Raw genomic sequence first — 27,284 nt, 5'->3', positions numbered from 1 at the left:
CCTGTCCTACGATCACTAATCCTTGTGCGTGGCTGAGGAGCTCCAGATATATCTACAAAGACCATAGAAACCATCTGTCCAAGTCGAAGGATCAAGAAGAAGTATACATTTTCTTACCCACCTAACCCAGGCCCTCCACCCATCACCCTTCTTTAGAAGGACACAAGTCAGTCGAAAATGGACAGTGTGACCTGGTGATCTTTTGTGTATGCTGCCCAGAGTCAATGTGGTTATTGTGGGAAACAGGGCAAATACAGGACACCACGGCTGCATTTAATCAGTTTATAGTCCAGATGGAGACATAAGCCCACGCACATGGGGAAGACACATTTTGTTGGGCAGTGGGAACCCAAGCACAGGGGTTATTTGGCTCATTTATTCTTTGTCATTTCCATTCTTTGGTGACAGCAGCAACAGAGCAGGGGATGGGCTTTGTTTCTGCACTGGAAACACACATGTGATCACACTTAGACAACCACCGACGTCATAGAACTACGTTGGGCTCCCATTTATCTTCCACTGTGCATCGTGGATCCTACGCTATTCCTGATAATTAAAACATCCATCTGAATAAAGTGTGTGAGTCCATTCTTCGGTTGTATTTATCGTATAAAGGCAGAGGGAGCTGTTTTGCCCCCATCTTACAGGTGTAACAGCCATCAGGCATTTGCAGGTTTTTGTAAAGAGCAACCTTTTTACAGAATTATTTTGGCTGTGTGTATGGGGAGCAGTATGTGCATATGCGCACAGATGCCTGTAGAGGCCGGAGGCATCGGCTCACCCAGAGCTGGAGTTACAGGCAGTTATGAGCCACCAGACCCAGGTGCTGAGAAGAGAGCTTTAGTTCCTGCAAAAGCAGCCTCTGAACCTCTGAGTCATCTCTCCAGCCAGAAGCAACTTTTTTTTTGAGACGTGGTTTATGTGCCGTTTAATCCATCGACTTAAAGGGTTTACAATTCAATGGTTTTAACATAACTTACAGGTTTGTGGCACGTAAGATCTAATATTAGAACCTTTTCATCACTACAGATATTAAATACTCACTCCCCATTCTCCCCATCCCCCCAACCCCAGGCCCTGGCATCCACAAATTCCCTTTGTGTCTGTAGATTTGCTTCTTCTAGACTTTCCACTGAAATGGTGTTACACGACATGTGGTCTTTTGTCTTTTGCTTGCCGTGTGTCTGTGGGGTTCATCTGTGTTGAAGCATGAAAGGATAACAGATTTACCCATGAATATGCCTGTCGCCTAAAATAGCAACACTTTCACACCAGAAGCAATTTCCTTCTTTCTTCTTCCCGAGAGGGACATTATTGCAGCCTGCTGGTTTTCTCTGGTGTCTTGATTCGTGTTTCTAAAGTAGATTAAGGGACTGGTTGCTTTTTTTTAATCATTCATAGTTTTACGCCTTTCTCGGCTGCTTTGTGTGTTTCTATAGGAGTGAATACTGTATTTGATGATAATCAAAAAGACCAAAATGACCTCGATGTCTCTAATGTACACCTTTCCTCGTGGGCTTGCAAGGTCCAGAGGTGTGCAGAGAAATAAGCATGCCTTGATTTAGTTCTTATTATCCTTTTTGTTCGCCCTGTGGTAACAAGGGTTTCTCCTTTGGATAAAAAGGGCACACAAGCTCATATTGCACAAATCTCGGATGAACAAGTGGCAGGCATCACCTTTAAATGTGTGCTGGGGGCACGAGAACAACCTGAGTAGGCAGAAAAAGATGCAGCTACATGATCGAAATCATTGATGAGGTTTCTTGTAAAGGTTGCCTCCCCGCCCCCTTTCTCTCTTCCCAAACAATGTCAGATTCTGGTGTACGTTGTAGACAAAAAGAGAAAGGCTTATGCTTGTATTCCCCAGTTGTTTGGGTGATCAAATCATGGGGGGGGGGGGAACTGCAACAGCTACTTTCGTTCCTTGCTCCCTTGGTGACAGCGTTTTCTGCAAAATGCCTGCTGTTCCTTCTTTCTCTGCTCATTTTCATAGGAATCTGGCACCTTAAAATCCCAGGCTGCCTGCAGACAAATGCTTGCTAGGGAGGGGAGCCAGTGGGTGGGGGAACCTGCAAGAAATCAGCTCCAAATTTAATGAAGCATAGGAATATGCTCTGACACCACGGCTGCCTAGTAGTCAGGTCCCATCCCGAACCCTTCAGGAACAGGGAAGGATGTGGAAGTCCCTGGAGGTGATTTGCAGAACCTCTTGTGAACTGTTGGCTGGCTCACTTGAAGTTTAGTACCTGTTTTTCAGTGACAGATTTGGGCTTCTATCCCTCCTCTTGTATCTCACCACAAAAGTCTCGGCAAACTGATGTTTCTGTAAGCTGTCTCTTAGCTATCCCAGCTTCATTTGAGGGTGGGAGGTAAAGAACAAATGCCTTGTGATTAACAATCCCAAAGTCAGACAGACACTAATTGCTCATTCTCCAGGTCTAAGGATATATATATATATAGCTCAGAGGTCTGATTGCAGGCTGGTTTTGAACTCACTGTGAAGCGGGAATGGCCCTGAGCTTCTTCATCCTGCTTCCATCTCTCAAGCGCCAGGATTACAGGAGTGAATGCCACCATGACTTGTTTGTGTGGCGCTGGAAGTCAAAGCCTAGGGGTAGCTAGCTTTCTGGGACCTCATATTAACACACCCATCCCGTTGATGAGGTCAGACAGTTTAACCACAGCCCCAGAGTGATTTAATCACCTCCCCCCAAAAGCCTCCATCTCCTGATGCTATTGCATTGGTGAACCGATTTCAACATAGGAATTGAGCAGGGAGGGGAGAGGAAGGGGGAATCTAAACAATTAGAATACAGCCAGTAAGTACCAGGTGACTGTCTACAAAAATGGCCTTCCCAAACCCAGCATGGAGCCTCATTGTCTTTAATCTCAGCTCTCTCAGCAGGTCGATGTTGAATAATTAAGACGGCAAGGCCAGCCTTGGTTACAAAATAAGTGTGATGATACTAGCCTGGGCTACTGAGATCCTGCATCAAAAAAGAGCATCATAGAGAAACAAACAATGGCATTCCTACACCTACACTGCTACCACTGAGGGTCAGTTCTGCCTGTATCAGGTGACTAAAGGACTTGAAGACCTGGAAGAAGACATACCACTGGGCAGTACCCATGGTGTGTACTTTGATGCTGAGGAGGTAACGGAAGTAAAGGAAGCCTATGTCTTTTGTAAGAGTCAGGGTCAGCAATTTCACTGGCAGACAGCACACTGCTGGCTCTTCTAGGACCTTGATCCGCTGTATCAAGCTTCCTACACTCCAGTGCCAGGCTCACAGTGAGCGCACCAATGTGGCCACAGAACAAGGAAATGTGTATTCATGAGCCGGTGGCCTTTACGATCATGATGAAAAAGAAATGAAAAGTGTCTTCTCTCAAGTTGTAAGCTTCTCATGGGCATCAGAGTCTATTGTTAAAAAGCAAAGAGGTTAAAGGAGGGGCTTCTAGGCCCCATTGTCTACACTCAGGTTTCTTTTGAAAATTTTACAGTAGGTATGTATTGTTTTCTAGTCAGAACAGAAATAAAGGGATCTGTGTTGTTGAAAAGAAGTGGGGCTTTGGCACTAACGAGGAGAAAAGGAATATGTTTTACTTATTCATTCTAAGGTTCAAGGCTGAGACTGCTTATGACAAATGACAGATTAATAAAAGCATGCAAATTTGAGCTGATGACAGAGCTCAGCTGGCAAAGTTCCTGATATGCAAGTATGAAGACCTCCGTTCAATCCCTAGAAATCAAATAAGAAATCTGGGCACAGTGTGGAAGGGGAGGCAGGAGGCTCCCTAAGGCTTACTGAACAGCTAACCTAGCCTATTTGTTCATTTCCAGGCCACTGAGGGAACGTATCTAAAAAAAAAAAAAAAAAAGGAAACATCAGAGGCTCTCCACGGTCACATACATAGTACAACAGGAACACACGCAAGCATGCAAATTCACTTATTAAGTTGCGGTAGGGAGAAGAATACTTATTCACTGTTAGTGGGTGTGTAAACTGGTGTAGCCATTATGGAAATTAGTGTAGAAGTTTCCCCCAAAAAATCTTAAACTAGAACTACAATGTGATCCTAGCCTACCACTCTTACCAAAGGACTCTAAGTCAACCTCTAATAGAGACACCATATACAAGCAGGGCGTGGTGGTGCTCACCTTTAATCCCAGCACTCGGGAGGCAGAGGCAAGTGGATCTCGGTGAGTTCGAGGCCAGCCGGGTCACAGAGCTAGTTCCGGGACAGCCATGGATATAGTGAGACTTTGTCTCAAAGTGAAACCACGACATTTACAAGAAAATGGATGGAACTGGAAATCATGTTAAGCAAAGTATGTCAGATTCAGAAAGACAAATACTGCATGTCGTCTTTCATGATAAAAGGATGAGAAGAAGAAAAAAGGAGAGATCTTGGGGCGGGGATAACAGCATACGTGTGACATGAAAGCAGAAGGGGAGTTAGTTATTTGAGGGTAGAAAATGGATCAGGAGGATGAGGGGAACAGGCAGAAAATAGGGGAAGGGAGTAAAGGAAGAGGGTAAAAAGAAAACGTTTGGGGGCTAGCTAGGTATAGTGGTGCATGCTTTTAATCCCAGCACTTTAGACACAGAGACAGGCAGATCTCCGAGTTCAAGGGCAGCTTGGTCTACCTCGTGAGTTCCAGGACAGTCAAGGCTACACAGTGAGCCCCTGTCTCAGAGAAGGTGGCCAGGGCTAATGCTACCACAGCTGAGCTGGAGGACTTAAACCTGCTCCTGCTAAATTTTGCACTTTCAACATTCCCAGATTCCCAAATTTATATTTTACTGTGGTTCAATAGACAATAGACTATAGACTATGTGTACTATAGACAAACCTCAAGAAGAACTTTCAACCAATAGTCAACCCAAAATAACCTTTCAGTTGTTGTTTTAATTATTTTTTTTAATGTGTATGGGTGTTTTGTCTGTATGTATGTCTGGGTGCCACTTGTATGCCTGGTACCCTCAGAAGCCAGATGGCTATGAACCCCCATGTGTTAGGAATTGAACCTGGGTCCTCCGGAAAAGTGTCCAGTGTTCTTAATTCCAGCCCCAGTTGTTTGTTTATGAGACAGGGATTTGCTAGGTAGTCCAGGCTGGTCTTAAACTTTCTTTTTTAACTAGACATGGTCTCATGCACCCCAGGCTTGCCTCAGACTTCCAGTGCAGCTGAAGATGGCTTTAGACTCCCAATCCTCCTGCCTCTTCCTCTTGGAGTGCTGAGATTACAATCCTGTGGCGCCGTGCCAGGTTTAACATGAGGGGGGCGTGGGGAGGGAACTGGGAATCAATTCCTGAGTAGCATGTTCAGGCAGACACTGGGCGGAGGAGGAAAGGAAGGGGTGGAAAGGGAAGCAAGGCAGCGGGAGAAGAGGAGGAGACTTAATCAGTAAAAGAAAAGGGAAATAGGGGTGTAACCTGGTTTGGAGAAGAGGTTCTCAACCAGGAGGTCACCCCCACCCCTTTGGGAGTTGAATGACTCTTTCATAGCGGTTGCATAAGACCATCAGAAAACACAGATGTTTATCTTCTGATTCCTAACAGTAGCTAAATTACAGTTATGAAGTAGCAATCAAAATAATTGTATGTCTGGGGTTGTGGTCACCACAACCTGAGGAACTGTATTAAAGGGTTGTTGACCTTAGAGAGGTTGAGAACCACTGGTTTAGAGAGTAAACTCCCAAATGTACTTTTTAATGATATAACTTCATTATTTATTGTGCACACAGGCCACCTTTTCTTTATCCACTTCTCTGTTGAAGGCCATTTCGGCTGGTTCCATAACGTGGCTACTGTAACTAGTGCTCAAGAAATGTGGCTGTGGAAGGGTTGGTGGTGTGTGGTGTCACCAGTTGCCTCGGGATCCTGCTACCACAGCTATGCTGCTCTTACTACCACTGTGCCTTGCTTGCCGTGCCAGATGGCACCCTCGAACTCCCAGCCCAGAGAGAGCTTTGCCTAGGGTGCTTCCCGCAGGTGCCTTGTCACCAGCGAGAAAGGAACAAATGCAGACCAGTTTGTTAAATGATAGGTCTATACCACTGAAGAAGAACCAAAATTTCTTCCGTTCCCATATGGCTCCCGAGATCATGTTGATTACTGGCACCAAATGTTTTTTTTAAAATGCGCACGGGAAAGTGACTGAAGGGCTGGGGGTGTAGTTCAGTTGGGAGAATGCTTGCCTAGTTTGAATGAATTAAATTCCTAGTACCATATAAACCAGGTTTGGTAGTGTGTAGTGATATTTCATCTGTATTTTAATAAATAAAGCTTGCCTGAAGGTCAGAGAGTAAAATAGCCATACTGGTCAGCCTTACAGACCAGACAGTGGTGGCACACACCTTTCATCCAAGTAGCCACACCGGTTTGCCATAGAATCCAGGCGATAGTGGTGCATGCCTTTAATCTCAGCACTAGAGAGGAATATAAGATGGGAGGAGACAGCTCTCACACACAGTCTCATTCTGAGGTTCCTAGAAGGCAGGATCGCCATTTCGGACTGAGGTAGAGGTAAGAGCCAGTGGCTGGTTGTTTTGCTTTTCTATTTTTAAAAATATTTATGTGTTTATTTATGTATGTATGTATGTATTTATTATGTATACAATGTTCTGTCTGTGTGTATATCTGCAGGCCAGAAGAGGGCACCAGACCTCATTACAGATGGTTGTGAGTCACCATGTGGTTGCTGGGAATTGAACTCAGGACCTTTGGAAGAGCAGGCAATGCTCTTAACCACTGAGCCATCTCTCCAGCCCCTTGTTTTGCTTTTCTGACCTTCAGGTTGAACCCCAATTTCTGTCTCTGGGGTTTTATTTATAGTGCTACAGAAGTGCATGCCTTTAATCCTAGCAAAGGGAAGGTGGAGGCAAGATCAAGATTTCAATATTATTCTTGGCAAAAGTGCAAATTGGAGGCAAGCCATGACACGTGATACATAAGACTGTCTTTCAAAAAAAAAACAGAATGAAGGAAGAGAGGGAGAAAGAGGCAGAGGGAGACTGAAGGGGCTGAGAATGTAATTCAGTGGTAGATTGGAGGCTTAGCATGTTCCAGGCTCTGGGTCCCACAAAACAAACCAAGCACACAAAACTGACTGGAGGCAGCCGAGGAAAGCTGGGAATGAGTGGGACATCTTCTCCAGGGAAGAACAGTCCAGTGTCAAACAGTTGGCCCTGAAAACATACATGCAAATAGCATTATATGGGCCAAACAGTTTATATTTGTGAATGAGTATACACACACACACACACATATACACATCTATGCATGCAAAAACCATTAGTGAAAAAAAGGCCATGAATTTGAAGGAGAGTGCAGAGGGGTATATGGAAGGGTTTGAAGAGAGAAAAGGGAAGGAGGAAATGTAATTATATTATCATCTTAAAAAAATAAACCAGGTAGTGGGGTACACTCCTTTAATCCCAGCACCCAGGAGGCAGAGGCAGGCAGATCTCTGTGAGTTCGAGGCCAGCCTGGTCTACAAAGTGAGTTCTAGGTCAGCCAGGGCTGTTACACAGAGAAACTCTGTTTCGAAAAAAAAAAAAATAAATAAATAAATAGATAGATAAATAGATAATTTTTAAAAAGGCTTTTCTGGAAAAAAAAGGAGAGACTGAGAAGATTTAAGTTAGAATGCTAATGGTGTTGACAATGACAGTGGGAAATAAAGCACGTTGGGGCTGTTAGCTGACTGCAGGTAAAGCCAAGGCTGATGAGCTCAACTCAATCCTGGGAATCCGCAAGTTGTCTGATCTTCACACTGGTGCAATGGTCGCCTTACTCCCCCCACTTCACCCACCCCCACGCATAAACAAGTAAACAAACAAACAAATAAGTGTAGTTTTAAAAAGAAAGGTGTTTTGTGCCCTGCTTTGGCATATTGACGTATTTTCCATAATTCTACAAGGAACAAAAATACTAACTGTCATCCTCTTCTCACCTCATTTCCCAGCATCGGTGGGAGCTTCTCCTGGTGGATGCACCCTCACCGGGACTTCTTCCAGAATGAGCTTCTGACCTTTCAGGGCATTATTTTCAGCTTGCTTTTCCATGCGATTGATGATTCTGTGGAATTTCTCTCTTTTCTTAATTTCATTTTTCCTCTCCTGTTCTTTTGCTCAGCCACATTGGGACTATCATCGACAGAGGTATGTTACAGTAAGAATACTGGAATTTCTTTTTTTTCCATCAGTATTGCTTTTGAAGTTAAACTAATTGTATGAGTCTAGCACTGGGGGAGCGCGTAGACATGAAACCTAGGACCTCGTGCAAGCTAAGTAAGTGATTTGCTTTGAGCTACACACACCTGAAGCCTGAGAGCGTTTTTTCAAATGTATATTATTTTATTTGTGTGTGGGGTGTGGGGGGCGTGTGCACATGAGTGTAAGGGTGCGCAAACCTGAGCACATGCATTTGAAGGTGAGGGGAAGACTTTGGATGTCATCCTCTATTGCTTTGAGACAAGTGCTCTCGCTAAACTGGAAGCTTTCTTTTTTAGGCTAGGTGGGCTGGCCAAGAGCTCCCTGAATCACCGGTCTCTATTTCCCTAAACTGGAAGTGCGGGCACATGCAGCCACACGCAGCGTCCTACCTAGGTGCTGCAGATTTCAACTCAGGTCCTCATATTTGCACAAAGAATCCTCTTACCCACTGAGGCATCATCCCAGGGCCTTTTCAAATGCATTTCTAAAAACGTTTTAGACTAAAATTAGGCCTGTCATTCCAGCACTCAGTAATCGGAGACACTAAAGGTTAGCCTGGCTGCACAGTGACTTTCAGGCCAGCCTGGGCTACAAAGTGAGACCTTGACTCAAACAAACAACAAAGGAAAGGAAAGGAAAGGAAAGGAAAGGAAAGGAAAGGAAAGGAAAGGAAAGGAAAGGAAAGGAAAGGAAAGGAAAGGAAAGGAAAGGAAAGGAAAGGAAAGGAAAGGAAAGGAAAGGAAAGGAAAGGAAAGGAAAGGAAAGGAAAGGAAAGGAAAGGAAAGGAAAGGAAAGGAAAGGAAAGGAAAGGAGAGATAAAAGAAACAAGAAAGAAAGGGAAGGGTGAGGGTGGGGAGCAGCTAGGAACATAGCTCAGTTGTCAGAGTGTTTATCTAGCATCCATTTGCATCCGTGGTCCATTAAACTGGATGCGGTGGTGCAGGTCTATAATGCCAGAACTCTAGGGTAGAAGCCAGGTGTCAAGGGCTCCTTCGACTGCATAGAGTTCAAGGCCAGCCTGGAATATGTGAGAACCTGTCTCAAGAAAATAAGAATAACAAAAACAAAACCAAAAATCAAAAAAATACCCACCCAGACCTATTTTAGGAACCTTTGCTCACGCTAGGCAAGTGATTTAACACTTACTCACACCCCTAGTAAGACTGGTGGGGCTTCTTTGTTCTTAGAATTTTTCTACGTAGCACAGATACCATACCCAGTTAGACTGGCATCTGTTTTCCTGTTGTTATTGTTGCTTTTTTTTTTTTTTTTTGACTCAGATTCTCATGTAGCTCAGGCTGGCCTGGAACTTGATATATAGCTGATGATCACCTTGAACTTTTTTTTTCTCAAGTTTTTTTTATTTATTTATTATGTATACAATATTCTGTCTGTGTATATGTATGCAGGCCAGAAGAGGGCGCCAGACCTCATTACAGATGGTTGTGAGCCACCATGTGGTTGCTGGGAATTGAACTCAGGACCTTTGGAAGAGCAGGCAATGCTCTTAACCACTGAGCCATCTCTCCAGCCCACCTTGAACTTTTTTTAAAAAGATTTATTTATTTTGTATACAGTGTTCTATCTGTATGTATGCCTGCAGGCCAAAAGAAGGCACCAGATTTCATTACAGATGGTTGTGAGCCACCATGTAGTTGCTGGGAATTGAACTCAGGACCTTGGGGAAAAACTATCAGTGCTCTTAACCACTGAGCCAACTCTCTAGCCCATCAGCTTGAACTCTTGATCCTCCTATCTCTATCTCCCAAGTACTGGGATTACAGTCACGTACTATACCACAGGTAGTTTTAAAATGGGATGCCTAGATAGGACCCTCCAGGGAGTATGATGAGTCCAACCTGGTACTGGAACTCCATCCCCAAGAAGGTGAACATTATTAGCCTACAGTGACAGACATTTACTTATTTAGAATCAAAGATGAGAAGGCCATGGTGAAATACGTCTTTAAATTCAGCATTTGAGATGTAGAAGCAGGAGGGGCAGGAGGTTCAAGGCCATCCTTGGCTACACGGAATGTTGGAGGTCAGTCAACCTGTGCTGAATTCGGCCCTAGCTTGAAATAAAACAAAAAAGGGAATAGGAAGATGGCTCATTTGGTAAATCATTTGCCTCTCATGCACAAGGACTTGTCTCCATTCAATAGAACTTTAGAAAACATTCTGGGCATGTTGGCAGGAGCTTGTAATCCCAGTGCTGGGGAAGTGGAGATAGGAGAATCCCTGGGCATGCTGGCCAACCAGTCTAGCCTAATTGGTGAGCCCCAGGCAGATAAGAGACCCTGCCTCAAAGGAAGCAGCTGGAATTCCCGAGAAAGGCACCCAGCTGTTCTCTAGCCACCACACGAGTATCCAAGCACACATGCACCCGAACATGTGCACATGCACATTGTGTAAAAATGGAATATAGAGCTGGGGTACCTTCATTGGAAGAATGTTTGCTTAGCCTGCATGAAGAAGCTCTTGATTTGATCCTAAGCACCATATAAACTGGGCAAGGTAGCATCCATCTATAAACCCAGCACTTACAGGAGGATGGGGGGGGGGTGTTAAAGGTCATCCTCTGCTATGTAGTGAGTTTAAAGTCAGCCTGGGATACGTGAGAGAGACCTTGTCTAAAAAACAGCAGCAGCAGCGAGAACAACCCAAGCGAAAAAAGTAACATGAAATCAAAGAAAAGTGGCCACCGTGTGCGTTCAGAGGCACACGCTGTAAGGAGTGAGTTTGACCTTTGCAAGCAAGCTTCTTGTGGTACACTGGCCAGTTGTCTTTGACTGTGACTTCTATGACTTGTATCACTCTGGCTGCTTGCAGGATGAGGGCGAGGACCCCTGGTACCACAAAGCATGCAAATGTGATTGCCAGGGAGGAGCCAATGCTCTGTGGTCGGCTGGAGCTGCCTCTTTAGACTGTATTCCAGGTGAGTGGCTCAACACCCTACCATTCCTCCTTCCAACGCCCAGTTCCTCTGCTTGTGTTTTCTCCCATGCCTACTTGTGGGAATCACATCTCACACTGGCCACTGCTCCTTCCCTCTCTGCTTGACTGAGATGGTCAGATGAGACCCAACTGTCAACGCAATCTGAAAATAACTGAGGGGGGGAGGAGAGTCCCCTTCTTATGGATATCAGAGGAAGGAGTGGGTTCTATGTCCTGTGATTGATGAGTAGTCCATAGTATATACTTGGAGTCAGGCTGTCTCCAAATCAACTTTGAGGGTAGGGAGGGCAAGAATCTGGAAAAACAAGTTGCTTCAGTTCTAGAAACCAAATCATTATTGTTTCTTGGATTGTCAGAGTTCAGCCAAAATGGAGGAGTTCTACAAAATGGTATGGTCCTGGCCAACACTAACTACTGCCATTGTGGGTTTGGAAGTAGCCACAGACATTGTATGAACGCATAAGCATGGCTGTGTCTCAGTAACATTTTATAATAAAGCAGGCACTGGTGAGCCCAGGTATGGTGATACAAGCCTGTGATTCCCAACACTTGGGAGGCAGAGGCAGGAGGATCATGAGTTTGAGACCAGCCTGGGCTATACAGTGAGACACTGTCACTAACAGAACAAATGGGTGATGAGTCGAACTTGGTTTAGAGGTTACAGTTTGGTGACTCTGCTCTGTGGGGCTGTTAGGAGGAACGGATAGGACAAGGCGTCATTGTATTGAACTTGGCCAACAGCAGCCTTTATTAGACATTGGTTCTTTTGTTTTGTTACGTCCTTGGAGTTCGCACTGAGAAATCAGAGCAGACTTGCAGAGGCTTGCACTGTCTCTGCAAATATTTGTAAAGCTTAATTTTTTCCATGGCCCAGGGCCAATTGTGCATGAAACTGGTCTGGCCATCCCTCTCCCGGTTATGACAGTGCCCTTCAGTCTCCTTTCCTCATCAGAAACTTAGTCTCTTCAGAGAACTGTGAGGTCAGGATGGGGAGCTGGGGGACAGGAAGGCTGTTCAGTGAAGTGGGGTTTTTCCTTAGGAATGTTGTCTCACTATGTTTGGTGGGGACTCATGAAGCTGTTAAATGCTGGTGTGATCTGCCCAATCTTAAAGGATCTTCTCTAGTAATGGATGTATAAATCTGTTCAATGACTTTAGCTGCACACCTACTGTGTGCTGGGCACTGATAGGAAGTCAGGAACAAAGGCTTTGGCTCCGCCATGGTGAGAGTTACCATTTAGTGGAAATGATTTTTTTTTTCTGCTGTGGATGGGGAGATATGCCTCCTCTCAATGGAAGACCCTCTAATCCAGTGCTTCTTAACCTTCCTAATAATGCTGTGACCCTTTAATACAGCTCCTCAAGTTGTGGTGTCCCCGAACCATAAGACAATTTTGTTGCTACTTCATAACTATGATTTAGTTACTGCTATGAATCATAATGTAAATATCTGATATGTGAAAGGATTGTCTGATCCCCCAAAGGGTTTGAGAGGCACAGTTTGAGACCCCTGGACTAATCCTGCAGGGCACTCTCCATTCTGATGCCTGAAGGGGAAGAACCATACCGGTGCACAGGTAAAGGATGCAGGTGGTCACTGTTTCTTCTAGCAAGCACAAGGGTTTTAGAGGGGGAGGAAGCAAAGCAGGAAGTGAGTCCACCCTCCACAGTCTCCTGAGGTGACAAAGGGCTGTCTCTAGTGCCTAGACTTCTAAGTTGCCAAAGATGGAAGCTTTATTAGAAGCAGTCTTTCTCCACAATTCAACCTGCTACACTTAGAGGCAGGAATATGTATGAAGGTGGAACCACGGATAAAGGGAGTAGCTGCCTTGTTGCTTGTTGAGGAGGAAGGGGCGTTGTTGGAAGCCAGGTGGAGCCTGCCAAGATTAGGTCTGTTGTTTTCCTCGGAGCCTTGTCCCTTCCTTCTCCTATCTGGTCGGCTCGATCACCATCCATGCTGCCGTAGGCACTCGTCCTTTCTTATTGTGTCTGGCCTCGCCATTGTGAGCCCAACCTTTGTTAGCCAAAACGTTTCCTGTAGGAACATGAGATCTACTGGGATTTCATTCCAAAGAAGCTTCTTAGGAAGTAGACAGGGGGCTGGGGATGCAGCTCTATTGGCAGGAGGCCTGTCTAGCACATACAGAACCCTGGCTTTGACCTTTGGGGCTCACAAATCCCAGCACCCTCGAGGTAGAAGCAGCAGGACCATTATTTCAAGACCGTACTCAGTGCTACAGAGGGAGTTTGAAGCCAGCCTGGATTACATAAGAAACTATGTCGAAAATAAATGAAGAGGGCCCGTGGCATGGGTGCCTGCTGACCGGACTCACACAATGGCGGGAGAGGGAGACTGCTTCAAGTTGTCCTCTGACCTCCAGATATACCCAGATTTCCATGTGTGTGTGCTGGTACACTCCCTTCAACCCCTCCCCAAATAAGTAAATATATTGAAAATACAGAAGAAAAACAGAAAAGAAATTGAATAGGGATTGTTTATGGGGATTGCCTTTATTAAGTCAACCACCTGAGGAGCTGAGAAGGTCCTGCTTTGGCTATTTGGTCCCTTATGGAGTTGCCATGAACTTGAGGTTCTAACCTGATACTCTATCTTGGCATAAGTGTTCTCTTTGTAGCATTTTTTTTCTAACACCATGGATACCTTCAGGAAGAAAGAACAAAAGCCACGTCAGTGTGTTAACTGGCTGTTCTGTGAAGGAAAAGATTCAAGGCAGCAGGACTAGCCTCAAGCTTCCAGGAGTCACTCGTTGGTCACGGTTTCTTTCAGTCTCTCGTGGAATGCCAAGAATACCACTTCGTCTGTCTGGATCTTGATGCTGAGTGCTTCCATCAGGGCCTACCTCAGGAGGGAAGATCCTAGAAAGCACAGAAGTATGGGTGCTGTCACTCAGAGCTGCCCAGAGAGTGCACAGGGCTACTTAGGTTAAAGCCTAGAGGCTCCACCCACAGACTAGAAGACCAGGGACCTTTAGCTGCAGCTAAAACTGTTGCAAGTACCAATTCTGCCTTTTCCCCAGCTGAGCTAAGATCGGCCTGGCCTCTCAAGGATGGGGTATAACAGGGCGTGGCATGAGAAAGCCTAAACAATCCAGGGGTTCAGGCTGGGGATATAGTTGAGTGGTAGAGCACTTGCTTAACATGCGTGAAATCTTAGGTTCAATCCTCAGCACTACAGAAAACAAAAATAAAAACAAAGATAACCCAGTGGTTCCTCAGTAATTTACTTTTGCTCCAGATTTATATGCTATGCAAATGCATATAATCTTTTATAAATATTTTTCTGTTTTATTATTCTATGTTGTATTATCATTTTGTATTTTCAATTCTAACACACACAAACACGGAGTAACATTCATCGTCTCAGGAATTTCTTATCAGAAATGTTCCTGAGCTTCCCTGTCCTCCCTTTTAAAAGACAGGATCTGCTGTCGTCAAGGAGGACCTTCAACTCTTTGATTGTCCTGAGAACTACAGTTGTAAGCAGGTTCCACCTGGATTAGTTTTCTTTGGGTTTCTTTAGGTTAACTTTGTTCTTTGTTGTGGTGTTTGGGATTAATCCTAGAGCCTCACGCCACAAAGTACTTGGTGAACTATACACCAAGACTTTGTACGTGTTGAAAAGAACTACCACTGAGCAACATCCATACTCTGACTTTAGCCCTGAATATTCTTTATAAACAAGACTGGGCCTCATACAGAGCCACAAAATACAGACGGAATAAAGCAAGCTACCCTGTTAGGTACCTTAGCAACCCATTCCACATGTATCCTTACACATCAAGGGTCACTTGCGCCATAAAAGGTGCAAGGTTTTCCTTTAAGAGTAAAATGACTACGGGAAACATGTCATAAGGGCTGCCAGGTGACTTGAGATGGACCAGTAGGAAGAATTCTTTCTGTGCAAGCTTGAGGACCCGAGGTTCAATTCCCAACACCCTCATTAAAAACTGTGTTGCACGCCTTTAATCTCAGCACTCGGGAGGCAGAAGCAGGTGGATCTCTGTGAGTTCGAGGCCAGCCTGGTCTACAGAGTGAGTTCCAGAACAGATGCCAAAGCTAGGCAGAGAAACCCTGTCTTGAAAACAAAACAAAACAAAACAAACATAAAACCCCACCACCACCGACAACAAAAACTAGGCATCACAAGATGTGGAGGCACACACTTTTAATTCCAGCACCTAGGAGGTAGAAGCAGGCAGGTTTATGAACTTGAGGCCAGCATTGTATACATAGTGAGTTCCAGGCTAGCCAGCACTACTAGGTGAAACCTGATCAAAACCAAACACAACCAAACAACCAAAACCAAGAACACAAAAACTAGGCATTTCAGGGTATGTGACCTCAGCATTGGTGAATGGAGACAGGTGGATTATGGGAGCTTGGTAGCTAGCCAGTCAAGAACAAACACTGAGCTTCAGTTCAGTAAGAGACTCTTGTCTTTTTTTTTTTTTTAAAAAAAAAAAACAATCTTTTTTTTTCATTATACATACCAATCCCTGTTCCCACTCCCTCCTCTCCTCCCATTCCCTGCACTTTCTCCTCCACTCCAACCCTCCATCCACTCCTCAGAGAGGGTAGGTACATTTCTTTGGGGAAGGTCCAGGGCCCTCCCTACTAGGCAAGGTATGGGCAAGGTATCCATCCAAAGAGAATGGATTCCAAAAAAGCCAGTACAAGCTGTAGGGATAAAACCTGATGCCACTGCCAGTGACCCCCGCAGTCTGCCCCAGCCATACAACTGTCACCCACATTCAGAGGGACTAGTTTGGTCCTATGCTGGTTCCTTCCCAGTCTGGTGAGTGTTGGAGAGCTTCCATTAGCTCATGTAAGCTGTTTCAGTGGGTGTCCCCATCATGGTCTTGACTTCTTTGTTCATATTCTCATTTCCCCACTATTCAACTGGACTTTGGGAGATCAGTCCAGTGCTCCAATGTGGGAAGAGACCCTGTCTGTCTTTTTTTTTTTTTTCTGATTTAAAGATGGTTTTTATTTTTTTATTTTTTTTTACTTTATTTATTTAAAAGATTTCTGCCTCCTCTCTGCCACTGCCTCCCATTTCCCTCCCTCTCCCCCAATCAAGTCCCCCTCCCTTGTCAGCCCAAAGAGCAATCAGGGTTCCCTGCCCTGTGGGAAGTCCAAGGACCACCCTCCTCCATCCAGGTCTAGTAAGGTGAGCATTCAAACTGCCTAGGCTCCCCCAAAGCCAGTACGTGCAGTAGGATCAAACACCCATTGCCATTGTGCTTGAGTTCTCAGTAGTCCTCATTGTCTGCTATGTTCAGCGAGTCCGGTTTTATCCCATGTTTTTTCAGACCCAGTCCGTCTGGCCTTGGTGAGTTCCCGATAGAACATCGCCATTGTCTCAGTGTGTGGGTGCCCCCCTCGCGGTCCTGAGTTCCTTGCTTGTGCTCTCTCTCCTTCTGCTCCTGATTTGGACCTTGAGATTTCAGTCGGGTGCTCCAATGTGGGTCTCTGTCTCTGTCTCCTTTCATCGCCTGATGAAGGTTAATATTCAGGAGGATACCTATAGGTTTTTCTTTGGGTTCACTTTCTTATTTAGCTTCTCTAGGATCACGAATTATAGGCTCAATGTCCTTTATTTATGGCTAGAAACCAAATATGAGTGAGTACATCCCATGTTCCTCTTTTTGGGTCTGGCTTACCTCACTCAGGATAGTGTTTTCTATTTCTGTCCATTTGTATGCAAAATTCAAGAAGTCATTGTTTTTTACTGCTGAGTAGTACTCTAATATGTATATATTCCATACTTTCTTCATCCATTCTTCCATTGAAGGGCATCTCGGTTGTTTCCAGGTTCTGGCTATTACAAACAATGCTGCTATGAACATAGTTGAGCATATACTTTTGTTGTATGATAGGGCATCTCTTGGGTATATTCCCAAGAGTGGTATTGCTGGGAGAGACCCTGTCTTAAGGCAGAGGGTGATAAAGGAATTCACCCAACATCCTCTTCTGCTCTCCACATGAGCATGTGCACTTGTGGCACACATGCATACAACACATGCGCATGTGCATACACACACACACACACACTCGATAGTGCAGTAGCTGCTTACAAGAAAATCACTGGCAGAAACTTGGGAAGGTAAATGTTCTTTGTGGGTTAGACAGGGATCAGCCCTTTGAAGCTTGCAAGAATTGCCTGGGGGTGAGGTCTGGGCTCTCCAGGAAGTATATGGCTGCTTATGGTGGAACCTCTCTCTAGGCCACACTTCCTTAGAGTCCCCAGATGGTTTCCTGAGGGTGTCCAGAGGGCTAACTCATTCTTGGTCCCCTTCCTCGGTGGAATCGTGTCTCCAGTGAACTCAGGCCTCCACAAGGTTCCTTTTGCCTTAAGCTGTGGCTGTCGCCTCATCATTCAAGTCCCTCATGCTGAAAGATGCTGACAGTTGGGTAGGTGGAGGGGACGACAGACAAGCACAGGGGGGCTGGATTTCTGCCATGGTAAGTCCAAAGAAAAACATGCAAAACCGAGAAAGAATCCATTGAGCTTCATGAGTTTACCCAACACCACCAACCAGTGTTACAGCCTGCTCCTTTTCAGCTAGGCGCTGTACTCAGAGTCTACAGGTGCCAAACATGATTTCACTTTATCTTGTTCCACGTGGCTCGAGGCACTATTCCTATGGCGCCCATTCACAAGGTGAGGAAATAGGCTCAGAGGGAGTTAAGACAGCCGCTGCTACTGCGGGTCTTTAGCTTACTCCTGTCACGTGGGTGATGCAGAAAACAAAGCATCAGAGTCCATGAAAGGGAATGGAAAGAGCAAACGGCCACGAACAGGGACTGGAAAGTGGGACCAAGTTTCCTTCCCTTCTGGCCCATGACCCTGAAGAGAAAGGGTCAGAAAGCAAAGGAATTTGGTCATTAGATGTTGGAAGCAGAATTGACTTAGAGATATTCAGTTAGAATCGGACAGAGTGAGGCTAGAAATGTAGTTAATTTGGTAAAGTGCCTTCATGGTAAACAAAGGAAAAAAAATCTGAGACATTAAAGAACCTGAGGAGACAGGTGGGCGTACACCTATAATCTCAGCACCTGGGAGGTGAACACAGAGAAATCAAGGCCAGACTTAACTCTATAGCAAGTGTTCTTAGTGAGTTTGAGGCCAGCCTGGGCTACATGAGACCTTGTCCTCCCAAACCAAACCAAACGGGTTAAGTGACAGGTGAAGGCCCATTAAAACCCTGTTTTCTGCCACTGGGATCTTTTCCAACCTTCTGCAAGACTCTGTCTTGCAGGTTGGAGGGATGTTGAGGGCTGGGTGTTTGGCTCTCTCAATCCTTCTCTGGCAGGCCAAAGCTTTTAAAATGCACTCTCAAAGTATGCTTGTTAAAAATACTCCTCTCCGGGAGTGGAGTCCCAGCCACTGAATTCCTAACAAGCTCCCCTAATGATTTGGCCACACCAGGTGTGATTGAGTGGCTCATAAAGCACCGATCCTCTCTCCTGAAAGCTGGCGTGATTCTAATAGACTCCAAGGCCTTGAGCACTTGATAAACTACAAATGCTGTCCCCTTGGTCCCGGCCCCGCTGAGATGTACAGACAGGTAGAAAAGAAGCTGAGCCGTCCTAGCCTGAAGACTGTGGCTATTCTGTCTATGGCGCCTCGGGGCAGGGCATGGCCATTTCTGAAGGTGGTGTGTGTGTGTGTGTGTGTGTGTGTGTGTGTGTGTGTGTGTGTGTTGGGCTTTGTGTGCGCTACAAAAACACTACCACTGGTCTACAGCCCCAGGCTGTTTTTTACTGAATTTGGGAAGGTGTCTACAAAGAAGATTCAAACATCCCCTATTAGTTAATGTTCCAGGTGATGACGCCACAGCATATACACATGTTTTGCTTGAACTTATATTTACAAATGGAGAACATAATTTCCTTTGCCTTATTTGGAATGTATTGTTCTCAGGTAGGAAACGAAGCGAATGGAGGTGAATCGATGTATATAAGGTTATCTTTTGTTTTCTATAGCATCTCAGTGAGGAGCTGGATTAGGATTCAAGTAAGAGGTTGCCTACCTAAGTGGCTTATGGAATTACTTTTGTACAGACGTGCAGGAAAAGGACTAGGGGTTAGAGAGTTACCTAAGGATAGCAGGCTAAGGATCCTGAAGGTCCCTGCAGAGTGCACGTGACCTGCAGTTATCTCAGTTATCAGACTGCCTGCTGTCTAGACGGCAGGAACAAAGAGGGAACACAGAGAAGACTGGACTAGATAACTCTTACAGACATTCTCTTGAACAAAGAGGGAACACAGAGAAGACTGGACTAGATAACTCTTACAGACGTTCTCTTGTATGTCCTCTATCAGACGTTACACCACGGAGTCACTTCCAACCCTGAGAAACTCTGGGAAAGGCTTTAAAATTGTGTATGTGTTTCATTTATTTATTTAACTTATAAATAAATAAAGCAAGTGATATCGCTGCCCCTTAATAAAACTGCTTTGTTTTTGTCAAAACAAAAGGGAGATGCTCCACTGTCAATTGGCAAGGTAACCCAAGGCTGGTTTTAATGTGAGGACTTACAAAGGGAAGGGAGCAGCAGGCAACTAGCCCCTAAGGACCACTTTGGCTGTCCCCATCTGAACGGAAGTAGTCCCCTTCAGCTGTTGCCTAGTCATAATCGTCCTTTATGTTTCTTCAGACATGGAGAAAATGACAATTCCCAAGCAGGAAGTCAGTCTCAGTATGTAATTGCCATTTCTGTTGCTCACCATTGTTTTCCGCCTAGAATTGGCTTCATCAGTTGCTCAAAAACAATTAGAGACCCTAATGCTCATATGCAGCACAGTTCAACCTGTGATAATGAGGGAACTAAAGCTGGCCGCCTGGCATTTCAGTATGCTATTTTGCTGAGCACCTCTTGGCATTTAGGTCTCTAAACGGATGAGGGAGGCAATGCATTTCTCACACACCCCCCACGGGGTTGCCATAGAACCCGCTTTTATGGATGTTGAGTGAATGTCTCTATGGCAAACAATTTACTTTAGTTCACCGCCATCCCATGCACGCACTTAATAGGAGGAGGTCCAGCTCGCTGCATCTAGTATCATGCTGAGACACGAAATGTCCTCCACTTGCAAAGTGCCAGTGTTCCTGCTTTGTTCTTTAAAGCCATTTCCTGTCGGAGTTCAGGGATAAGGGGTTCATTCCTGCGTTTGAGTTTTGAGATGGGAATCTCAAAACTTTCTCAGGGCGGCCCAGAGAAGCTGGAACTCCACATATACACACACTGCCACTCTGGTTAGAGTTGTGGGGGTTTGAGTGTGTGTTATTTTTTGCCTCCTCAGAATGCCCCTATCACAAACCCCTGGGTTTCGAGTCAGGAGAGGTCACACCAGATCAGATCACCTGCTCCAGCCCGGAGCAGTATGTTGGCTGGTACTCCTCATGGACAGCAAACAAGGCCCGGCTCAACAGCCAAGGCTTCGGGTAAGTAGGGCACATAGCCCAGGTAGAGTCATACTTAAAAAAAAGATAAAAAAATAAAAAGATGTGCTTTGAAAACTTAGGTCTGTCTCACAAACGGATGGCACATAAAGCACTTATTCAACAAACCCCAGCTGAGTGCCTTGTTGTGCCAAGGTCTGCAAGTACAATGGTGGCATTGGTGAGTTCCTTGGCATTGGTGACACACAGTGACAAGGGGGAGACAGACTAGAAGTGCAGCCCTGCACACCCATTCAGCTCAAGGGATGAACCCTGCTGGGAAAATGGGGAAAGAAAGGAAGACCTCATCAGCTAAAGATGCCAGGGAAGTCTTTCCTATGGAAAGACCCCGAGGATCCCCGAGTTGGGATGATGCCCCTTGGTGCTAGGAGTCCCTCAAAAATCTGTCACCTGTTGGCTTTTTGTAGAGATTTATAGAGGATGGCTCCTGGTAATTTGGTGTGTTCCTGGCAGGTGTGCTTGGCTTTCCAAGTATCAGGACAGTAGCCAGTGGCTCCAGATAGATTTGAAGGAGATCAAGGTGATTTCGGGTATCCTTACCCAGGGACGCTGTGACATAGATGAGTGGATGACAAAGTACAGTGTACAATACAGGACGGATGAACGCCTGAACTGGATTTACTATAAGGACCAGACCGGAAACAATCGGGTAAGTGGGACTCACTCCAAGTCACCTCCAGCTCACATCCCTTGAGACTTGCCCCAGCCTGCTGTCCATGTGTGTGTCCTAACACTGACCCCTCTGCATGTTGGGTCATTTGCGTTCCATCTCCACTGTATGATCTGCTCTCTTTCCCAGAGGTACGCCGGGCTACTAGCAGTTTCTAAATGAATGCTGTACTTTCGTGCCAAAGAGGTGGTTTTCTAGTTCTCAGTAACAGCTTGTAATCACTCAAAAACACCGTCCTGGCTATCTGGACTGTTCCAAACTCACTGGGTCATTGGCCGTGGGGTTTCATGGGCCTGACTTAACTTGCTAGCACTCATTTGCATAGTTATGGCCTCTTCTTACTACTGACTGAGACTGACAGCTGCAAAGGAAGCCTAGCAAGTTAGCTACTTTGAGGCTCGAGAGATGGCTCAGTAGTTAAGAACACATGTTACTCTTGCAGAGAAGCAGAGTCCAGCTCCCAACACCGGGATCATAATGTTCTGTGACTCCAGTTCCAGGGGATCAGGTGCTTCTGGCTTCCAAGGACATCTGCACGCCCTTGGCACATAGCCACACACAGGCATGCGTGAATACACATAACAGTAAAAGCAATGCTAAAAACAAGTTTGAAAATATTACCAATTGCTAATATTAAGATGAACTAATATTAATTGCCTAAACGGCTATTTAAAAGATGGTGTCAGTACAGACACACTTAATCTATTAATCCTTGCAGGCTGAGTTCTAGATCTTCACTATGAACTAACCACATTAAGCACCTGGCTGTCTTTGCAATAAAAAAAAAAAAAAAAACCTCATTAGTTATTTGGAAAGGGAAATGCCCCCCCCCCCCCCCCCCGTTTTTTTTGGCCCAACAGTAAGGAATTCTTCAGGCTATTTCCGACCTCTCTCCTGCCCTCTCAATGTGCAGCCCAGGCTGGTCCTGATCCTCTCGCCTCACTCTCCTGAATGCTGGGATTACAGGCGTGTGCTGCCCGCTTCCAGGTCTCCTCAGACTATTTTTGACGTTTAATTGGATTATGTAGATATGTGTGACTGATAATCAGAAGGCCTTATAGTCCATGGTGGCAGTCTGCACAGTAAGACAAACACAGGTTGAAGTTCAGAGGAGTCTGACACAGTGGGAAAAACCATCTTGATGCTTTTTTTTTTTGAGACTACAAGGTTTCAGGCATCGCACACTACAAGGTTTCAGGCGTCCCAAGCTGGTTTCTAATTTGCATATGGCTGAGGATAACCTTGGACTTCTGCTCCTCCTGCTCCTACCCACCTCCTGAGGGTTGGGATTGTAGCTGTGTAACCATGGACAGTTTATGTGGTGCTGGGGATCAGACCCTAGCATTTTGTGCTTGTTAGTCAAGCACACTACCAATTGGGCCACACCCCCAGCACCTCCTAATTTCATTCTCTGGCCTTACCAGTTGACATTAGAATTCTTTTGTAAGCCTTGGACTTGGGAAGGCCTTGGTGATGCTCTGAAGGAGGCACTCCACCTCCATTCAAGAAGTCTCAGGCCATATCCCATCAACACCCCCTTCACTTTCTCCTGACTCTTAAAGATGCTGAAGGACAAACAGCTTAAAGAGAAGGCAGCTCAGGCCTTCTTGCTAGGAAGAAAGGCAAGATCACCGCAAATGAGGGCCGCCTATTTTGTGGCTAGATAAAGCTAAGTGCAGCAGTTAAATATTTTAAAGAGACAGTTACAGGAGGAAATGAGATGCTTTTATGTCATGGAGCAGAACACCGTGACCCTAGAAAGAGTATGAAGAATTCAGAAATAGCGTCAAGCACCTACAACATTTTATGTTGCTTCCTGAAAAACATTAAGCAAACCTTTTATCTCTATGTCAACACCACCTTCTCCTTTCCAGAATTTTCCCTCTACTTTAGTCTGTTTGTAAAAAATAGTCTTCCAAGTCTGAAAGGCACTTGTCACTTGGAACACAGTAGAAACACACATTTAAGCTTTGCCTTCCAACTTCAGAGGCAGTTGCAGTGCACCCTGGATATCTTCGGAACACGTGAACACCTCTCTTGTGTGGGATGAACCCTTTCAATTTTTTTTTTTTGTCAAAGGGCAAAGGATTAAAATGGAAAATTTGTGAAGAGACAAGATGCATATTCTAGCTACCATCCAATCGGACTCTGTAATGACAAAAATACTCATATCTGTACTGGCTGCCATGCTGACTACGGGTCATGTGCAGCTGCTGACCACTTTAAATGTAGCTATGTGGGCTGGGCATGTGGTACTGTGGGAAAGTGCTTATTTGGCACATACAAGGCCTTGGAATCCTACCGCGTGTGGCATACACACACAGGCGAGAAACTAAATTTCCATGTACTTTCACTTCATATAAATTTAACTGGGCACACATGACTATTGGCTACCATTTTGGATAGTGCAATGTCCCCAGAGCATGTAGCTGTTTGCAATCAGCCAGCCAGATTTTTATGGGGTGCTGCAAGTTTTCTGTAGTTAAGCCATGTTCTAAGATTCTCTTTTGTCCAAAATGAGGCTAGGGCCAGTGAGATGGCTGAGCAGATAAAGGTACTTGCCACCAAGCATGGCAACCTGAGTTCAAGACTTAGAACCCACATATCAGGAGAGAATTGACTGGACTTTCCGAAAGTGGTGTTCTGACTTCTACACACATACGGTGGCACATATGCATGCACGCACGCACACCCACACACGCACACACCCACACACACAGACACACAATTTGTATGTGGATATTATATGACCAGATTTCCTCCTCCCTCTGTTTAGGTCTTCTATGGAAATTCAGACCGGAGTTCTACAGTCCAGAATTTACTGAGGCCCCCCATCATTTCCCGCTTCATCCGACTGATCCCTCTGGGCTGGCATGTCCGAATTGCCATCCGGATGGAGCTGCTTGAGTGTGCCAGCAAGTGTGCCTGATGCCCATTCATTTCAGCTCAGTCCTGCCACAGTGGGGAGAGCTTGGTGGGGGGATGGGGGGCACCTGCCATGTCACTGTGATGAATAGGCCTGTATCTTCTAAGTACTTTAAAATGTAGGTTTGGGTAGAGAATATTTCACTTTTAAAAAGATATAGTTTTGAGTTTCAATGGAAGAAAAAAAATGAGCATTTCCTGAACTCGGCCAAAGAAAATAAGAACAAAGAAAATATCCCTCAAACCACTTTCTTACATAAACCTAAATAGCAGGGGTAATTTGCTGCTCTCGCTCGCTCCTTCTCTCTTTTTCTTTTTGTCTAAGTGAACTGTCAAAGGTGCAGACCCAGAGGAACACAAAGCAGCTCTAATAATTTGAAAATTCTTTTTGGCTCTTACCACATTCAGAACAGGAGCATACGATTTTGCAAAGCCTCACAAGAATGCTGAAGGATTGCCCTTAAAACTTTCATTAAATCCCAACTAAAGTGGACTGGAGACAAGCAGGCAGGCATGAATAAAGCAGTGGGGAGCCTGCAGCATGGGGCCCAGAGGCTGTAAACAGCAACCAACACACCAACCAACCCACTCACCCACCCACCCAACCAACCAACAAACCAAACAACCAACCCACCAACTCACCAACCAACCAACTAGTCAAGGCTCCCCACTCCTGGAACTGTTTTTGCCTGGAAGGGGTTTGGGTATTTAGCTATAGGCCCGAGGGAATTAAGGCCTTTCCTTTTATAATTAGCTCTATTCTAGAACCCATTCAGCCAGCTGTCCATCTGTGGTTACCAGGAAATGAATGCAAGGAGAAGGCTGCGTGTGTGGGTAGTGAGGGTTCCCTTACACAGAGAAAGCCCAAATGACTAGACTACATCACATCTCTTTTATCTATGGCTACAGTTTTCCAGAAAAAGAACACACTTTGAAGCGCAGCTGAGGTAAGACATAGCTCTGGCTCCTAGGAGGAGAGCATGCTTTGTGGAAAGGGGTCAGAGCTCCTGTCGGAGGACTGTGTGGGGATGGCTCAGTCACTAAAGTGCTTGCTGTACAAGCATAAGGACTTGACCATACATTCCTAGAATCCATGTGAAAAACTAGGCAGGTACGGTAGACATGCCTTTAATCCCAGAATTTGAGAGGCAGAAGCAAGCAGATCTCTGTGAGTTCAAGGCCAGCCTGGTTTACATAGCAGTTCCAAGCCAGTCATAGCTACACAGTGAGACCCTGTCTCAAGAAAAAACAAGCCAGGCATGGAAAGTCATACCTGTAAATTCTAGGACTATGAGTCAGGTAGAGACAGGAGGATTCCTAGAGCTTGCTGGCTGGTCAGTCTAGCCTAATCAGTAAGCTCCAGGTTTACTGAGAAACCCAGTGTCAGAAAGTGAAGAGCGATTGATGAAGAGACCAGATGTGGACCTCTGTCCCATATGTGCACATACGTCAACCTATGAGCAGGGAGAGTCTATTGCTTCTCTGTGAGATGCTTCTCCCCTCTGACCTCGGCCTTGCCCACTCAGACGTGCTTGCTTTGACATGGCATCTGAAACCTCTTCTGGTAGGAATGGGCTTGGCTCATGGTTCTCTGGTTGGAGAAGCTCATCTAGCAGGGAGCTTTAGAACCTGAGAGAATGACTACTGCTCTTGGTCCCATTTGCCACCTGGAGCTCATGCTGTGTTTGAGGCCTTTCCCTGGGAGAGGCATGTGGGGAGAAGCTGACAATCCAGAGGATGGAGCCCTCCAAAGACAAGGGCCTGGCCCCTCCCCCACCACACACAGTGTAGCCTTGGTTAGCAATTTTTTTCTCTGGGATAACTTTCCATTTCCAGATATTAAAAGAACTGAATGGACTCACACTAAAATGACCTAGGATGGCCGGACTTGGTGGTGTACATCTTTAATCCCAGCACTTGGGAGACGCGGACAGGTGGATCTCTCTGAGTTCAAGGCTAGGTCTACAGAGCAAGCTCCAGGTCAGCCAAAGCAAAATAGTGAGGCTGTCTCTCAAAAATCAATCAATCAACCAACCAACCAACCAATCAATCAAATGACCTTGGATACCACAATCTTCTTAGTGAATGGAAGAACTTTTTCAAAGCTTCCAATTTCCTACCTAGCGTTTTAGAGTTCCACAGGTGTGTGTGTGTGTGTGTGTGTGTGTGTGTGTGTGTGTAGGGGAGGTGACACTGCTCAATGACATTCCTAGAATTACTGCATATACAAATCCATTTTGGATGAAATTCCTGAAAGCTGACTCTTATTTGGAAAACTTAATTACTTTTTTTTTAACCACATTGAGTAATTGTCAGAGAAAATAACTTGAGTTCTGATGAGGGAAAAAATAAACAAAAGGCTGTGTGAGGCGTGGATAAAGACCCATCAAGTAACAGTTCAGATCATAAATTTGTTTTGTAAGAGTTTTATTAAGTTCATACACAAATAACCCTTATCCACTTGCGGTGTATAATTCGACAACAGTATGTTCAGACCTGTGCAATCATTACCACAAGTAACTTTAGCCTATTCTTATCACCCCTGGGGGAATTCTCCCATGAGCCATGAGCCACCCCAATCCTGGGCTACTTGTAATCCATTTTACCTGTAGATTTATCTATTTCTGGACATTTTCCCACATACATGGAATCCTAGGATATATAGTAGTTCTTGGCTGGTTTCTTCTCCTTATCATTGTGTTTCTAAAGTCCATGTGTTGGAGAAGTACTTCTTCCCTTTTTGTTACTATCATTCCATGTAGGAATATTCAATTAGTATCTACCCATTCTTTGGGTGCTTTCCACTTTGGGACTGTTACACATAATGCTGCTATATGAACACTGATGTGCAAATTTTTGCATAGACATGCTTTATCTTGAGCATACACACCACACATTTAGATTTGTTGGGTCACTTGGTGACTTCATGCTTATCCTTATGAAAACTTACTTGCCCAGGTGGCTGCACCATTTTCTGGTCCCACTAGCAATGTATAAAGGGTTCCAATCTCTCCACAT

The 27,284-nt window shown here is 45.2% G+C and overlaps 1 protein-coding gene across 1 annotated transcript in view; it reads right to left on the bottom strand.

The window, feature by feature from the left end:
• Positions 1–13,696: 13,696 nt before the first annotated feature.
• The window catches only part of Cdkl5 (cyclin dependent kinase like 5), a 217,009-nt gene continuing 203,421 nt past the window's right edge, over positions 13,697–27,284 (bottom strand). Inside the window, exon 21 of the mRNA XM_050164371.1 lies at positions 13,697–14,058. Within this exon, the coding sequence (XP_050020328.1) occupies positions 13,908–14,058 (151 nt within the window). The 3' untranslated portion in view covers positions 13,697–13,907. The remainder of the gene's footprint in view (positions 14,059–27,284) is intronic.

The sequence above is a fragment of the Alexandromys fortis genome, unplaced genomic scaffold, assembly GCF_014885135.2.
Source record: "Alexandromys fortis isolate MF-2015 unplaced genomic scaffold, M_Fortis_MF-2015_v1.1 scaffold_147, whole genome shotgun sequence".
NCBI lineage: Eukaryota > Metazoa > Chordata > Mammalia > Rodentia > Cricetidae > Alexandromys > Alexandromys fortis.
Note: the sequence above shows the minus strand (reverse complement) of the source record. Positions and strands in the feature narration are given on the sequence as shown.